This window comes from Nothoprocta perdicaria, unplaced genomic scaffold (genome assembly GCF_003342845.1).
Source record: "Nothoprocta perdicaria isolate Ctin4 unplaced genomic scaffold, notPer1 scaffold_155, whole genome shotgun sequence".
Classification (NCBI taxonomy): Eukaryota; Metazoa; Chordata; class Aves; order Tinamiformes; family Tinamidae; genus Nothoprocta; species Nothoprocta perdicaria.
The window spans coordinates 545,068-561,933 of NW_020454705.1; the positions used below are offsets into that span (position 1 = coordinate 545,068).

Sequence of the window (16,866 nt, forward strand, 5' to 3'; positions counted from 1 at the left end):
TCCCGATCCCGCTGCCGCCCTTCCCGCCGAGGCGGCCCGCGAGGGAGCAAAGGCCCCGGGAGCAAAGGCCGGAGGCGCCCGAGCGTCCCCGACGTTAGGGGAAACGCACAAAAACGCCTGGGGAAGAGGTGGATGGTGCCCGCGGGGAAGGGGCTTTCCCTCTAGGMAAGCACATTGAAAAAAACACACACAAAAGCACTTTTATTCCCATAGTGTTTTGCGTCTTAAGATAACTGCCTGTAGGCGAGTACGACTGCGTTCATGAGCACACACAATAAAAAAAAAATGCTTTTTTGTGTGGAAAAAAAAATCCCAAGAAACCCCATCCACSTTGCTTGTTCAGCTCCCTTTCCTAGATGGGTTTCCCGGGACCTTTTTACCCAGACACTCTTTCTCACCAGGGGCAGCGCCAGGGCCCGGCTCGGGCAGTGTCAGCAGGGCGGCCGGCGCCCCGCGGGCCTGCGGGTCTGAGCAAGGTGCTGCTGGAACAGCCCTGGTTTCCACCCATGGGCCCCTCTGAGCAGGGTGCTGCTGGAACAGCCCTGGTTTCCACCCATGGGCCCCTCTGAGCAGGGTGCTGCTGGAACAGCCCTGGCTTCCACCCATGGGCCCCTCTGAGCAGGGTGCTGCTGGAACAGCCCTGGTTTCCACCCATGGGTCCCTCTGAGCAGGGTGCTGCTGGAACAGCCCTGGTTTCCACCCATGGGCCCCTCTGAGCAGGGTGCTGCTGGAACAGCCCTGGTTTCCACCCATGGGTCCCTCTGAGCAGGGTGCTGCTGGAACAGCCCTGGTTTCCACCCATGGGCCCCTCTGAGCAGGGTGCTGCTGGAACAGCCCTGGTTTCCACCCATGGGCCCCTCTAACGCGGCCCCACCGGCAGCTGAGCAAACCCCTTACAGCAGCACCCCAAGCTAGCCTGTAACTGTATAAATTCAGGCCTCTTTCTAGATCTTACCACACCAATACCCTGTTTCCTTTCAAATGAAGTGCAGCCCAGCTCTCTCCTTTGTATTTACTGGAAAGAGCGAGAATCTTACAGACATGAGAACAAGGATTCCTAAGGTCTCGGATCCCGGGACACGTGTGTGGCAGCTGCCGGGGGGACAGCCAAATGAAAGGGTCCCCGTTTGCTCTCAAAAACAGACCAGTGGATTCACAAACTCACCTATGGTAAGAAAAGCAGYGCAGGAGCCAAGTGACTGCTCTGCTGCTGGCATTTCAAGGCATCCTGAAGGAGCTACAGAAACTACCCATTGGAAACACTGATCTCTTACAACCATATTTATCAGTTTTTCTTTAAGCACATTCTAATATCTGTCAAAACATACACTGCAGTATTTTTTTTTAAATTGAGTTGGTATTCCATTAATGTACACAGTACCATTAATAAAGTATACAAGAGTTTTGAAGAAATCAAGACATCAGAGACATCATTAAAGCACTAATAACGTGCAATCCACCAAGGAGATTTACAGCAAATAATTAATTACCATGGCACTTAACAGTTACAGGTTAAGGTTATTCCTACTAAAGTACTACATATGCAAAACTAAGCCTTTAAACTAGAAAATCCCRAATCTCCATACCTTAAATTGAAGCCTATCACTATGAAAATTATTACTGAAGAATAATAGAGCATTAAATGTCCACATTTAAAACATCTTACGTAAAATTGCAATGAAAGCTAACTCAGCCGTTACCTTAGAGAATTATGATGTGATTAAACATTTTAATCAAAAAGAAAACTGGTGCTAATTAAACTGGATACCCAGTATCTTCTTGGTAGCAGAATCCCAGTCCTTCCCAAGTTCAAGTCGGTAGTAAATAGCAGGAAATTGTTTTTCAACTCTTCTCGCCCACTCTACTGCTTTCTTGATCAACTCAAATGCCCAATGAACAGTGCTGTGGATCAAAGAAAGCTTTTCATAATCAAATCTTGCAAATCCCCCAAAGAAGCAAAAAGAAAACACCTGAAAATTATCTGAAAATTACCTATAGCACAAGGACTCTGCTTGTATACAAAATAATCTAATGCAGGAAAATACATCATCTGTCCTGCCCAGATCTTTTCACACRGAAGAACATACAGAAACACCCACGTGGAATGTATGTGGGCTCGTAATCATTGCTCACACTTGTTCACATTATTCCGGTCAGTTCAGTGAAGCAAAACTGATCTGCACGATGTACAGAGGAAATGTGACTCCTCGGTACATTCACATATAGCAGAATTCTTTCACTTTTCACTTTTTTTCCCACTCACTCAGTCTGCTTTCATCCAGCAGTCAATGTGACTTTTTTTCTTAACTCCTGATTGGAGCAGCTGAAGTTGTAAAAGCAAAATAACATATCCCTCTGTCAGGRAATTTCAAGAGAGGATGAATACACTGCAGCTACTTTTACGTTCTTACATTCCCTGTAAGCACAAAGGGTGTCCCCAGCTTGGCTCTAGAGTCTGTTGGTAGCTGGGGCAGGCTGGATTTTCTGGAGACCTGCTCCTTCGTGGCCCTTTGCCTACATCAGAGAGTTTCCAAGCTCACAATTGTGCACAACCCTGGAAGTGAAAGGGAATTTCTACATTCCCTGGGACACACTGAAATGAGTGGYCCTTGCCAGTGAGCCAGCTTTGGCATCCCCTTGGGCTAGTGGGGAGGGTGGAAGTTGCACTGTGTTGTTTGTGAACAACATCCAGCTATAAATATAATTATAAAAATATGCATGTTCCAAAGACTACAAGGGGTAAGAGCTAACACACAAGTTACATTAAGGAAAATCTGATAGACACATTTTTTTTTCTAATTTCCAGAGTAAGTGTGGTTAAACACTGGCACAAGTTGCCCAGAAAAGTGGTGGGATCTCCAACCTTAAAAAATATTCCAAACTCAGCTGGGCAAGATCCTGAGCAACCTTGCTAACATCAAAGTTAGCCCTGCTTTAAGCAAGGGGTTTGGAAGAAAYAACCTCTAAAGGTTGCTTCCAACTTGAATTTTTCAATGACTCTAGCAAGACATATAAATACCTTATTGCTGCAATTCATTGCTTGTATATTTAGCATTTTTTGAATCACGTTTTGTGGATTCCCTCCTTCACGCATCCTCTTACAAAAGGAGCCATATGCCACTAATACCATTAATATTTTCCATTCCCTTCTCTAAGCAATACACACCTGCACAATCACTGACTCTCCGTAATAGAATTTTCTGTATGTTGAAAGGGTATAGGAGTACATTAAATTATAAGACTGTATTTAAGAACACACCTTGAAGTTGATAAATCATCCAGTTTCATCAGTGATTTGAAGACTACCCCTTTCAGTTGCTGTGTGCAGCGGATGAACTGTAGCACAAGAAGAGTGGCAATCAACTGCAGTATCTTTTCTTTTCCCTTTGCACCTAAGGAATGAGAGAAGGGAAGGAGCAGTATTTCTATTTATTTTTTCAGTTAACAAGACATCTTTTACTTTTCTGCAAAGTACTCTATATAGAGTTATATTAATATACATTACACCAGTAATTGTCCTGATTCGTAATGAGGAAAAATTATTTACCAAGCGACTGAATGCCTTTTCCGATAAGGAAATCGTTAATTAAATAATTAACGTCAAATTCTAAGATTTTTCCCAACTGTGGACTGAGATTCCATGAGCCATCCTAGGGAATAAGCAAAGATAAGGGTAAGTAAAAGATTTGAGTGGATAAGTAAAAGACTTGAGACTGAAAATATATTTGATAAGAACACAGTTACAGATAGGAAAAATATTTTTAAATAATCAAAATCTTATATAAATTCACAAGCTGAAATTCACATCATCAACTCAGGTGATTCAAATATTGAACTAGCCTGTCTTAACCTTAAACAACAACAAAACCATTCGGAAAGCACTTGTGTATAAATCAAGCACAACAACAATATTAATCTAGTCAAAATTCATTTCAAGCAAATTCCTTCTGAAGTTTATGTTCAGAGGTGCTCAAAAATGAACATTCCTCTAACTTCAAATGAACAGATCTCTGCTGATCTTATATATAAAAACTGAGGGCATCCCATGGTGGCCTCTTCAGCTGGATGAGGTAAGCCTACCCCAAGGCTCTTCCTCTTTATTACTGGGAGATGTTTGCTGTATGACCTGCAGTCTCACTGCTGCTCCCCTGCTCGCTGTGGACACAGAATTTGGTGTTCTGCACTTGTGCAAAACTCACCACTTCTCTCACCACAAAGGCACATCAAAACCAACACATTTCCAACGCTGACATTCACTTGGCCCACGCACACATCCGTGCTGCGACTCCTGCCTGCAGGATTCTGGCTCGTGCAAGGTCTAATCCAGGTCTCCTAGCAGCTGATCAGAGCGTCCACCCGAAGGAAGGTCCTTCTGCAGCATCATTCACGTTTGATGATGACATCATGTCATGATGTCGAGTCATCACAACACTTTAGATGAGTTCAGCCCTCATCTAAAGCTCAGGTACTTCTTATTCTCTTGCATAACATCATTATTTGCAGTGAATTCTTGCAGAGATGTACTTCAGAAATGCACCTATATCTTATTCCTAGCTTCCACTAAGTGCTCTTATACTTGCCACAGGATATTCCCAGGCTCCAAACTGATGGAGAAGGGTCTGGACATGGAACACGCTACACGATGGCCCTGATTTTATCCKGCTCCCTAAGCATCCATGGTTGGGTTGCCAACGATAGCAACAAAAACTACCATGTCTGATCTCATCACAAACTTTGTGAAATCAGTTTATAAAACACAGAAAACTAATGCACTTACAAAATGTTTATCTCAGGACAGGATTGAAATTATTTTCTTTCTACTTATATCTTATTTTTAGGCAATACAAAAATGGTTACTGCACCTGGTTCTGGAGGTCAAAAATTTCAGTCCAGTTTACAGAAGTCTGTGATTTTCGTTGGATTTTCTTCTTTTTTAACGTAAAATTCTGTACATTTTTTGGAACAATATAATAAGAAATTATTTATAAAGTATCTTTATTTGTATGTTATATTATTTAAAGAGCTRTATATTACACAATATTATATTATTTATGATTTTTAATAAATAATAATGTTCAATTCTCTCATTACCCATGCAGCTACTACTTCATGATACAAAGTCAACCCCATCTAAAAGTTGCCTACTAATACAGGCATTTTCCTGTTAGGAAGGAACAAGTGGCAGACTTCAGACCATAGGATCGTCACTTCAAAAAGAAGAAGAGCTGGAGAAAAACCACCCAACACCTCCCCACCCAACCCACCTTGTATTTCAAGTCCAGAACTCTTGAATTGGGGAAAAAAAAAAAAAAAAAAAAAAAAAAAACCTTGCAGCCAGTTCTTAACGTTCCTTTATCTTTTTGGGCTGCATATCCACAAATTCTGAAACCCAAATATTTAAGGTACATCTTAGCTTAATGTAAACTAGGTTTCAGTACAACATGTAACGTTTTCCATATAAAAGACTCCTAAAGAAAGACTTACGACATTCGCAACTCCTGTGGATTCACCGGGAAGTTTAACAGCACTCTGAGCTGCTGCACTGGGTGAGCTCACTACTGGAAACAGTGCAGGACTTGGTGTTGCTGACAGAAAAGCATGAAATCCGGGAATAGCTTGTGTTTCAAAATCAGGCTTTCCATAAGCTGTGCCTTCAAGAGGACGTGGGAAGTCAGGAAATCTAGGAATAGCTTGTGGTTCAAAGCCAATGTTTCCGTAGGATGAGCCTGGAAGAGGAGGTGGCAAACCAGGAAATCTGGGAATAGCTTGTGTTCCAAAATCTGCCTTTCCATAAGCTGTGCCTGGAAGAGGAGGTGGCAAACCAGGAAATGTGGGAACACTTTGTGCTCCAAAACCCATCTCTCCATAAGCTGTGCCTGCAGGAGTAGGTGGCAAACCAGGAAATGTGGGAACACTTTGTGCTCCAAAACCCATCTTTCCAAAAACTGTGCCCTGAGGAGTAGGTGGCAAACCAGAAAATCTGGGAATACTCTGTGTTCCAAAAAGAGTCGTTCCACAAGTAGAAGGAGGTGAACTAAGTATTGCAGAATCCTCTATCTTATCAACAAGAGAATCATCTGGCTGGAATAATCTTTGTTCACCAAGTGGAGGAGCACATGAAAGGAGAATGGGAGGGGAATCACCAGGAACATATTGAGAAGTGCACAACTTTGAAGATCCGGACCTCATATGTCCTTTGGGGATGGTACTTGCTCCGAAATCCAGTGGGGGAGGGGAAGCTTCACTATCGTACAGCATACGAAGGTCAACTGGCGAAGACGATCCTGATCCTAAATATTCCTCACTCATGAGGTCAGTAGAAGCACTGAAATTAACTTCAAGACTACCAAGTTCAGGAGTATCCACAAGGCCTTCTCCCATATTTTTTGGCAAGCCAATCTTTTGATTCCCAGACATATTTTCAAGTGGAAATTGGAAGCTTTTGAGTTCATTTCTCTTGTTTACAGAGGAACTTAAATAAGTAAAAGATGCCTGTAGAGAGAAACAATTCTAGAGTTAGTGGGACATTTTTCTCTTTTTAATGAAAACCATATTTCTTATATTATGCATAGTACCACTATATTGTCATTTATATAATCTAAAATAAAGTAAAATATCTACCACTTAAAATAAAAAACTTATCCCATTTTACTTTACATGAGGCAAGTTAGAGAATCAAATTTGACAAAATATGAGCAGGGAGTTTTACATTATGAATGGAAAAATGATGAAAAATGGCAATCATCTGCATCATGGTGATTAAGAGCTTGAGTATTTCCATTGTACATGCACAGAAGGTAGATCTTCACAAAGTGAACCACCAACCTGCTTGCACAGACTCAAGCTGGGGTGTCCACGTGATGGACACCCGGCCTGTGCCACAGTGTGCAGAAGCCACTGCCTGCAAGCTGGTGAGTCTGGGCTAAACTGCCACCATCAGCCAAGGTAGATGTCTCTATACTCTACTTCCTGGCAATTCTTGGGCCAAAAGACAGGGAAAATGGCTTTATAGGAGATCATCTAACTTATAGTGGGCACACACAAGGATAATTCTTAGTAGTCTACAATCACAGTACATTACAGAATCCAGTTAAGATGATTTTCTTGGGCATTTTAAACCTATGTCTTGTTCATGCACAACATAATATTGCAGATGTAAAATTTTGCCACATTTTGCCTCTACAGAGTGACAGAATTATGCCTGCTGACAAGCTAACTGATGCAGACATTTCTTGTGGTTTTCAAAGTCAGTAACAGCAAACATCCTAGTTCCTTTACTCATCCTGGGGACCTCTCCTATTTTTACTGTTTATAGCAACCTGCATGAATGAATTACATTCAAAGTAATTAAAAATTAAATGACCTTCACAAATGACTACTAAATTTTGCCACTTATAGTACAGCTCCACACCTGAATATTTTACCAAAAATATTACCCATAAAAATAACAGATTAAATATAGTTACCTGTTTTCTCTCATTAAATGTGCTGGGAAATAAGAAGCCAGTTTCGGTTGACTTTTGCTCCCAGTCAATGTAAGGTAAAAAATCTACATCTTCTTGAGCTATAATTTCCAGGATGTTTGGAACATTAGCAGAACAAGTTTCATTAGCATCCTAAATTAAAACAGACCTAAATTACTGTCAAGAAAACTCTTCAGGTTATAGCTTTTAGATGTGATACCTATTATGTCAGAAATTTCATCTTTGTGTTTTTTTTTCCTTTGTAAGTTGGAAATGGGTAAAACAAACAAACAAACAAACAAAACGCCACAGCTGAAGCAGTACATTATAAATACTCTGTGTGCCAGTATACAGTCCATGTAACTTTATACTTACTTTTGACTGTGTTTAGGGATAACATATTGTCCCTAAATCGATTCACATGAAATAGTAAGTGGATCTTAATGGCAAGGATACACACTTGCATATACAATTTGTTCAAATCCTGGTCAGCAATACTCAGAATAAAATGTAAATTTTATGCAGTGCTTTTTTGTCAGTATTCCACTGGCACAATTTAAAAGCAAGCAAACTACATTACTGTAGTTATGCTTAAAATGTACTGCATTCTGTAAAAATCACACAGCATAATAGAGTACCATGCTGAATGGGCCAGTTTGGGTATTTCTCCCTATCACATGTAGGTGCTTTTGCCCTAAAACGTTTGAAGTGTTTATCACACTGAATCAAATAGATTCAGTCACATCCTAGATTAGAGACGAGATTAAAGATATTTTATTTATAGGCATAACTTAAATACAGAACATTTACAGATGTTTGTTCTCTGAGAGACATCATACATGGAAAGGCAAAATTAATCTTCTAAATAATGAACAAAAACACATCTAAAAATCAGAATGACAATCATCTCTTGATGTTAGTAAAAAACTACTCTGTGAATTCACACAAATAACTTGCTGTACAAAAGAAACAAAAAAATTGCAAAAATCGTAATTTCAGCTCTACTGTAGAAGAATGAACATTGTTCACCAAATGTTCTTTCATTTTCAGCAAAAGGAAGGACTGTTTTTGATGTTCATAAGGCTACAGAATTTAGGATCTTTTGAAAGAGAAGCCAATGGGAACAAGATATTTTAAAGGAAACACATACCCTTTTCTCAACTGCAACAAAGCTTGTGAATTGGGTTAGGATTGAGTTCTCCAAGCTGAGATTAATAATCTTGTTTTTCAAGATTTGCTTCTTCATCTAGATAGTTAAATATTGAAAAGAAAAGATCAGCTAAAAGCAAYATTGACGTCAAAACTGAACACATACCTATGAACACACTTATACACTCTAAATAGGGAGCTGTTCAAGCAAGAACTTAGCAAATATGCCTAATATCCTACTCTTTCTAACATTCCCTAAGCCCTCACTCAGCTTTGGGCAGGAACATGCATTTTCCCTAATTATAGACTTTCTGGCTCTTGCTCTGTGCTTCTTCCAGGGTAACAGAAAGTTGTGCTCACAGTTCTTACAGGAAGAAAATATGGTCTAAAAGTCTCAAATAAGCTAAGATAGAAAAAAGAAAGAAAAGAAAAAGTTTCTAGCTTTTCAGCTGGCTAAAAGCCAATTTTTAGAGATTAGTTCCTTAGGGCAACCTGTAAAAGAAAGGTAATTATGTTCCACATTACATAACAACTATGGACTCTGGTTGCACTAAAACATTTCAGTCTTCAAGAAACTAAAGTGTTAACAAGCCACAGGCAAAGAGGAAAAGCCAAGAAAAACCTGCAATGACAAAGTGCAGATGAGGAAAAATACGCACACAGAATTCATTCTTATCACAGGGAGGAACACAGAGTGACCCCATATTCTCCCAAAGCATACCCCGGTGGGAAAATGTTTCCATAAGGTGAATTTACCCTTAAAAAAGAGGGTCCAAACAAGCACCTCCCCCCCCCCCCAAAAAAAACCCCACACTTTCTCTATTGTACTGACCCATTTGCTACTTCACATTTTAAATGTATACTTTTTCTTTCAGGTGAACGAACCTCATGTTCTGTTTCGTTCTCATGAAGAATCCCATCTTCATAGTCTCTAATGAAAGCTCTTGCTGTGAGTTTGTGAAGCATCTAGAAAGATAAGAAAGGTAAGAGCAGCCTTCTTTAACTTCCCTTTATTTATAGGGTCCATTTTCAGGTCATTAGCTCCTATATTTACCAAAAAAAAAAAAAAAGAAGAAGAAGGGAACAGGAGGGAAAAAAATATCTAGATATCTTAAGTTAGATAGCTGCATCTGAGATTTATAGAAAAAATGGGCAAAACACAATTTTGGGGATATCCATTGCTTCTTGTTTCACTTGTGTGTAGAAGGGCTTGTCTGTGCAATCTACGCTAGTAACTTCCAAAGTAATTACGTTATTTAAGGAATAGTGGAATTTCAATTTCAAAACAAAATTTCAAATTTCAGAAGAAGTGGTTCTTCTAGACTGTACCTTTTCAAGAAGGGGGGCTGTGCAAGCAGTGCTAGCAATGCTTAGAGGTCTCTTTTCTCCCTACATTTCTAGAGACAACAGTTTGGGGAGACAGCACAGCAACAATTTATGACTTGAATGAAAATGCTGGAGTGGCTTCTCCACAGAGGTCACCTAAAGAACAGCAGCCAACCCAAAGGTAAAACTAGAGCCCAAACAAGTTTCCAGAATAAAAATCAGCACATTCCTAATCTGAGAAGCATGAGTTTTTGAATAAAAAACACAGGGAAAGATGACACTTCTGTGTAAAACAGTTTCCTTTTACAGGTCTGAAGACTGAAGGACTGCTCATCAGAAGCAAGAACAAAGTTCAGGAACTGCTGAAAACAAGGATACTGGTATCCTTTCAGAAATGCACGAAAGTATGCAGAAGTTTAACACACCTTGTCTCTATGTAAAAATAACGCTGATAAAACTCACTGTTCCTGTAGTTTTCTGTAGTTCAGTAGTTGACACCACTGTTTCTAGTTCTTGATCATTTACTACTGTGCTTAAGGTAGCCTAAAAGGAAAAACAACAACAATCAGTTTCCTTCTCAGGAATTAGCACATAGGTAAGTTATTCTGTTCCTAGAAGGTCTAAAAACATTTTCCTTTACAGCAAGAGGACAGTCACGAATAAAGAAACCCAGTATTTATCTAAGGCAAATATGGACATTGATAAATCTCAATATATTGATAAAGATCACATATTGAAGATATTCTTCCTCTAGCAAGGAACAATTTAAACAGTTTAAACAGTTTAAACAGTTTATTAAATTTAAACATTTAAACAGTTACTTAATTAGATTTGAGTGGCTGATAGGTGTTTTTAGTAGACAATAGAGGGCTGTTCTGCCATTCATAAGAACCTCAACAGAATGGAGAGGTGAGGAAAGAGGAACCTCATGAGGTTCAAAGGCAAGTGCTGAGTCAGGCAGGAGGATGAGGATGGGCTGGGGGCTGAGCTGCTGGAAAGCAGCTCTGGAGAGAAGGACCTGGAGCCCTTGCAAATGTTAAGAGTTGAGCACAAGGCCAGCAGGTCAAGGGAGGTGATTCCTCCCCCTCTGCTCAGCCCTGGTGAGGCAACATCTGGAATTCTGTGTCCACATCTGGACACTCCAGTACAAGAGAGACACGGAAAGAGTCTATGGGTCTACAGAGATGATTAGGGACCTGGAGCATCTATCTTATGAGGAAAGGCTGAGAGCTGGGGCTGTTTAGGCTAGAGAAGTTGGAGAAGGGATGTGTATCCCAGCCTTTACCTGAGTACAGTGACAGATCAACCCGTAGACGAGAAGCCTCTCATTGTTAAATAAAGACTGTATTTGAGCAGGAGCCTGCATCGGCTCTGGTGCATTTCTATCAAACTGTTGCCATTTAATAGAAACAGAACTGCATCCTGGAGAAAATATCCTAGATACTTGGCTCTGTATCTGTGTAAAAACACAAAATGAATTAACTCAGCTCTCAAGAGAAAACAATATTTAATTTCACAAATAATGCATTTTGCAATATGTATGGAACATTTTTTTCCCAAGTTTTTTTTTTTTCCCAACATTACATTCATCTTTAACCCGTAATATCTGGTTTATGTTTGGAAGTGATAAGGATGCTCACTCAGCCATTATTGCACTGGCTTCTGGAATAATATTCCTTTTAAGTGAAAGCGGAAACTTAAAATAAGGGATGTTCATGAAGGCTGCCAAGCAGCCCAGGGAACACCTCACCTCCACCTCCCTAGCATGAGCTCACGTCTAGCAACAGGGCTGCCCATCTCCATGGCCTGCTATGGCTAGCTCTGCACGCACCCCTTGACGCCCAGAAGAGCAAGACAGATGATCTGGGCTCTCATCCCTCCCCCCAGCACAAAACAAAACAGAAACAACAACAACAACAAGGTGCAGGCCAGAGACCAGCCTGCTGCTGCTGCTCTACTGACACTGCTCCAGGAGTGAACAGACTCAATGCACAGGGTAGAGCTCTAGGAACGTAGCTACATAGAGAGTCTAAAAATAATTACACATGGGGTCCTGGATTATTTGAAAATCATAGACACATCCAAAGTTAACCATGGGAAGTTACAGAATATAACTGCTACAGGCTTCATTATTATAASAAGGCCACTGTTGTAGATGGACGGTGAGCCATGACAGAAGCGAAAGCCTGTTTTTCCATCCAGGTACAATATATATATACTGACACTTTGGAGTCCTTTTCTAGGTTATGTTACTGCACTAACCAAGAAAGTATCAGAAATCTTCCATTAAGAGTGGAAAAACTAAGGCATGGCTTCCTTGCTCTAACACATGCAGTGCCCACCCTGGCACTAAGGTGGAAACGAGCAGCAAATTCCCTCCCTTATCACTGAGCCTGGGGTGTTCTACAGTTCTTATATCCCTTCCTAGTAACTTACACTAACATTTACAGTAACATTTACACTAAAAATAAAAGCAAACTTAGTAGACAAGCATCTTCCTCCTTTTATCTAATGCATCTTTTTGAGGTATGTTAATGCAATACTAAAGCTACACGATGCCACGGAAATTAATTTCCATTTTGGGTTGTTGAAGRTTCTCAATATGAAGTATTGACATATTCATATATTGATATCAGTTATATGTTGAATATATTCAGGATTTATAAATGTACCTTTTCTTCCCAATTATACTTGGATTTTGGGTCGAAGTATTCAAATGCTCCAGCACCATACCAGGACAAAGATCTCAGAATGTGACGATTTGCTGTGGAACTAACAACACAAAAAGTTTTCTTCATGCAATTACCAAGTTAGGTTTGTCATCCAATACCATTTCCAAATACCGTACTTTGATTAGTGCTGCAGTTTTTCTAAATTCCTTCCTTTTTTGGGGATACAGATCAAACAACAGCAACTGGTCCAAGGGAGTTCACTAGCACAGAGGGCTACAAGGATCATCAGGGGCCTGGAACATCTGCCCTGTGAGGAAAGGCCGAGAGAGCTGGGCCTGTTCAGCCTGGAGAAGAGAAGGCTGAGAGAGATCTGATCAGTGTCTATAAATACCTCAAGGGAGGCAGTGAGGAGGATGGTGTTGGCCTCTTCTCCCTGGTGGCCACTGATAGGACTAGAGGAAATGGCCACAAACTGAAGCACCAAAAGTTCCRCAAGGAAAAATCTTCCTCAAGGAAAAATGTCTTATCAGTGAGTGTGACAGAGCCCTGGAAGAGGCTGCCCAGGGAGGCTGTGGAGTCTCCTTCTCTGGAGATCTTCCCAACCYGCCTGGCTGCCACCCTGTGCCCCGTGCTCTGATAGAACAGAAGGTTTTGCTTACTAAGAGGCCACTATCAAGCTATTGTGTGGATATAAAAGCAAATGGGAGTTTTATAGAGGGTTTAAAAGGAGAACAATTAAATAGATGAGAATTTTTGTGGATGAGAAACAACCAAGTACGTCTCAAATCTTTCTCAGAAAGTTAACAGAATCACTCCTGACCAGGGCCACACTCCTGTCCTAGTGAAAGCTTGGGAAACTGCACCCACTAAAATCCCTCAAGGCAAAATAAATACAGTACAATGCAAGGTATTTGTTCTAAATAAACAGAACCTATTGGGATAGATAGCCTGGACAGGCTGTGCATGTGGAAGGCACAAACTGTGCTTCCCGCTGCAGCCCACTCGAGAGCGATTAGCACGAAGCTGGCTCTCCACCAAAGCGCTCTCTGTCCTCCAACAGTCACTGCCCGTCTGGCCTGCTGAGGGGCAAGGGCTGTTTTGGGGTAGAAGAGGTTTATTTTCACATTATTTTGAAGTGGATTGCATTCTAGGAGGAACACATGTACCTCATGCTTACGAATCCCCACAGGGGTCTAGTGCTTTAGTAAGCTATTATCACTTATGTTACTACCTTACAAAACAGATGAAAAATCAAATTACATAATTTTATATTACAGTGCTACTTAAGATATAATTCTGTTACAATAAATATGATAAAATTATATTGTGCAACTATCTTAATGTTATACTGAAATTGTACTATTGAAATTAGACTATTGAAAAATATGAAATTCCCAAATCAAAAATTCAAACTTCCCCAATTATATTTCTTAAAAAGTAAAGTTGTTACATAAGGAATTATGAATACATAAGACTACTTGCACAAAAACTTGACTTAATCTACAAACATTTCTGCATTTAATCAGAGCATACACGTATATTTAATACAGCAAACACTAGCACCTGATAGTTCTCAACTCATTAACTTCAAATAAATTATCAGTGATTTTAAATGCAACACATTTGCTAGATAACTTTGTACTTACCCAACCCCACATGTAAATAACCTGGTATGTGGGACATTATTCTTCACAATCTGGAAGGTCACACTCTCATTCTGAATGTGTCCATCAGATATGACAAGAATGTTACGCTGCCCTTGAGAAGGAAAAAGCAGGCTGAAGTAACGTAGGGCCTTCCATAAATCAGTGTTTCCCAGTGTTGCTGTAGCAGACTGAAAAGTGTAGTAGTACAGTTTTAGTTTGCACTTCATTGYCTTTTCTAAAACAGCACAATGCATAATTTAATGTTTATTTTATTATACACGTTTCCTGGTTTCCAAATACAAATGATTAATTCATTCTTAAATTTTATTCTGTTCCTGCTCTTTTCTAATTATTATTATTATTAGAGATAGAGAGTAAGGTCCATCTAGTCCCATATCTCCTGTAGCTTTGGCAAAAGGATGCTTAGTCAAAATATTTAAGAAACATGGTAGATGCTTTTTGTGAAGTATTCTCAGAGCTTTGAGCAATTAGTTGTTTAAGGACATCTCGTATGTCCTTCAACTGTCTGTTTTCATCCAGATTATTATGTCTAGGAGCTACTTAAGACCTGTTTTCTAAAGCCTCTAACTCTCTCTCTGGACTCGATTACAATTCTAGCCTCAACATCATCATGTGACAAGAAAGTCCACTATTTACTGAATGCACAAAGATCGCTGCCCGTCCTGTGATCCTTMTGATATGAGAAACAGTGAACAACCATCCCTATTCTCCTTTTCCTCTCTGCTTATCCTGTAGAAGAGATGACTATAAAGCTATAAAGACTTCATAAAAGCGATGAAGAGGCCTTTCCCTGTGCTGCAGGTTTCTCTGTCTCCAGCCATCTCGGTTTTCTGTCTCTCTACCTTTTCTAAGTCTGCTCTCAGAAGMGCTTACAGCATTCAAGATATCAAAGCAAAGCAGATTTATGCAGACCTTGTTGTTTGCTTTTTGACTGCTGCTGCATATTAAGCCACTGTTTAAATAAAGCACTATCCACAGTGGCTCCAGTATCTCTTTCCCAGGTGAGGCCCTGTATTTTACATCTATATTTAGTGTTGTCTTCCTCTTTATGTTACTTTGTATTGAACACCATCTGCATCTTCCCAACCCATGTTTGGAATATGCATCATGTTAGCATTTTAAGTGTTATGCTAGCATCATATGCTTTAGTTGCAAATGAGGAGCCTGTATTAGGCAACAAGAATACTAACCAAAAACTATTGTCCTAAATAGTTCTTTCTGGTCTGTTGGTGTTGAAAGCATTTTTCTTTTCAGTAAAAGTGCTTTAGCCACTAAAGTGCTAGTCTTCACTTACAAATTATAGACTTCTATGTTAATGACATTTCTATGGCAATTCTGTGATTTCTTCTGCTGTGAGCAAGCAATGGAGAGGCATGAAACTCAAAAAGGGGAATTGAGGGCGAGACACTGAAAAATGTCCTAGCACTGCTATCTACAAATCTTCAAAATAACCACTTAAAGCAGTCACTTAAAATCAAACCAGATCTGTTTGCTAGGACAAACAGATTTCAAATAGACTAAATTATAGAAGAAATCAAAGTTGTTAGCCTAGAAAAAATAAAAGAGTAAGAAAAACTGCACTAGTATTTTACAATTATGAGTATCCCTTGCAAAGAAGTGTCCATTAGAATACAGCCAAATTAATTTGCTTACTGTAATAAATTCCTTTAGGGGTGACAAATCATCCGAGATGCTCTTTGAAGATGAATAAAATTCTGTGAAATCTGTGAATAAAGATTGATATTAAGAGYATTAAAATATTAAGCCTGTGACAACAATATGGAAATTAAAGTTGAGTTTTAAGACTAGAATATCAGGGTAGTCCGTATTACTAGATATTCCAGACTGCAGKTCAGTCGTGACAAGGAAGTAAAAGTTGGCTCTCATTTAAAATGGAAACAGAGAACTCACTTGTGCCAAATTTGACAATATTCACTCTTTGTCTTGAATAACATTGTTCCAAAGCGTGTAAAGCAATCTGCTTTGCTTGCTGTAGGGCTGAACCTGCCATGGAATTGGAGCAATCTAAGCAAATAACAATTTCGTTGGACAGTGGCACCTCTTCAACTTCTGTTAGGTGCTCTGGCTGGAACACAAGCATGCAAGCCTGGAGAGAGAGAAGCAAGACTATCACTGCAGTCAATGAATGCGACTTCATTTGAAGTATACTCAAATTTTCTTATTATGGAATGAAAGCAGAATATAACTGTATATCAAAGTTTTAGCAAATATACTTCCTTTATTCTTTATACATGAAAAGCACAATCTCCTTGTCTTTTACCTACACTCACATGGAAACCCAGAGAAGGAATTTTGTGGATTTTTTGTTCCTATCCAATTCCTTCTTTTGCAATCAGCACTGGATTCAATTCTCTAAGTTAAAAAGTAGTAGATAGTATGTTTTATAATCACCACTGCCACCATCAGCCTGTGAAAAGGTACTAGAACTAACAGACATGTGAAGCAGAAAAGTGCACACTGTCTTCTCTGAGCACAAAGTACAGATTAAGAAGAACATAAAAGTCTGAAAAGTGGAACAATAAAACGATCAAGGAAAGCTTTGTGTCTAAAAATTCAAATACAAATTTC

At 39.7% G+C, this 16,866-nt stretch overlaps 1 protein-coding gene across 1 annotated transcript in view; it reads right to left on the reverse strand.

The window, feature by feature from the left end:
• Nucleotides 1-1,382: 1,382 nt before the first annotated feature.
• Nucleotides 1,383-16,866, reverse strand: part of PARP4 (poly(ADP-ribose) polymerase family member 4) — a 37,942-nt gene continuing 22,458 nt past the window's right edge. Inside the window, exons 21-34 of the mRNA XM_026035030.1 lie at nt 16,189-16,384; nt 15,931-16,001; nt 14,257-14,444; nt 12,611-12,710; nt 11,224-11,394; nt 10,401-10,481; nt 9,498-9,578; nt 8,614-8,709; nt 7,467-7,616; nt 5,485-6,492; nt 4,863-4,946; nt 3,548-3,650; nt 3,260-3,392; nt 1,383-1,902 (exon numbers count right to left, since the gene is read on the reverse strand). Of these exons, the coding sequence (XP_025890815.1) occupies nt 1,752-1,902; nt 3,260-3,392; nt 3,548-3,650; nt 4,863-4,946; nt 5,485-6,492; nt 7,467-7,616; nt 8,614-8,709; nt 9,498-9,578; nt 10,401-10,481; nt 11,224-11,394; nt 12,611-12,710; nt 14,257-14,444; nt 15,931-16,001; nt 16,189-16,384 (2,613 nt within the window). The 3' untranslated portion in view covers nt 1,383-1,751. The remainder of the gene's footprint in view (nt 1,903-3,259; nt 3,393-3,547; nt 3,651-4,862; nt 4,947-5,484; nt 6,493-7,466; nt 7,617-8,613; nt 8,710-9,497; nt 9,579-10,400; nt 10,482-11,223; nt 11,395-12,610; nt 12,711-14,256; nt 14,445-15,930; nt 16,002-16,188; nt 16,385-16,866) is intronic.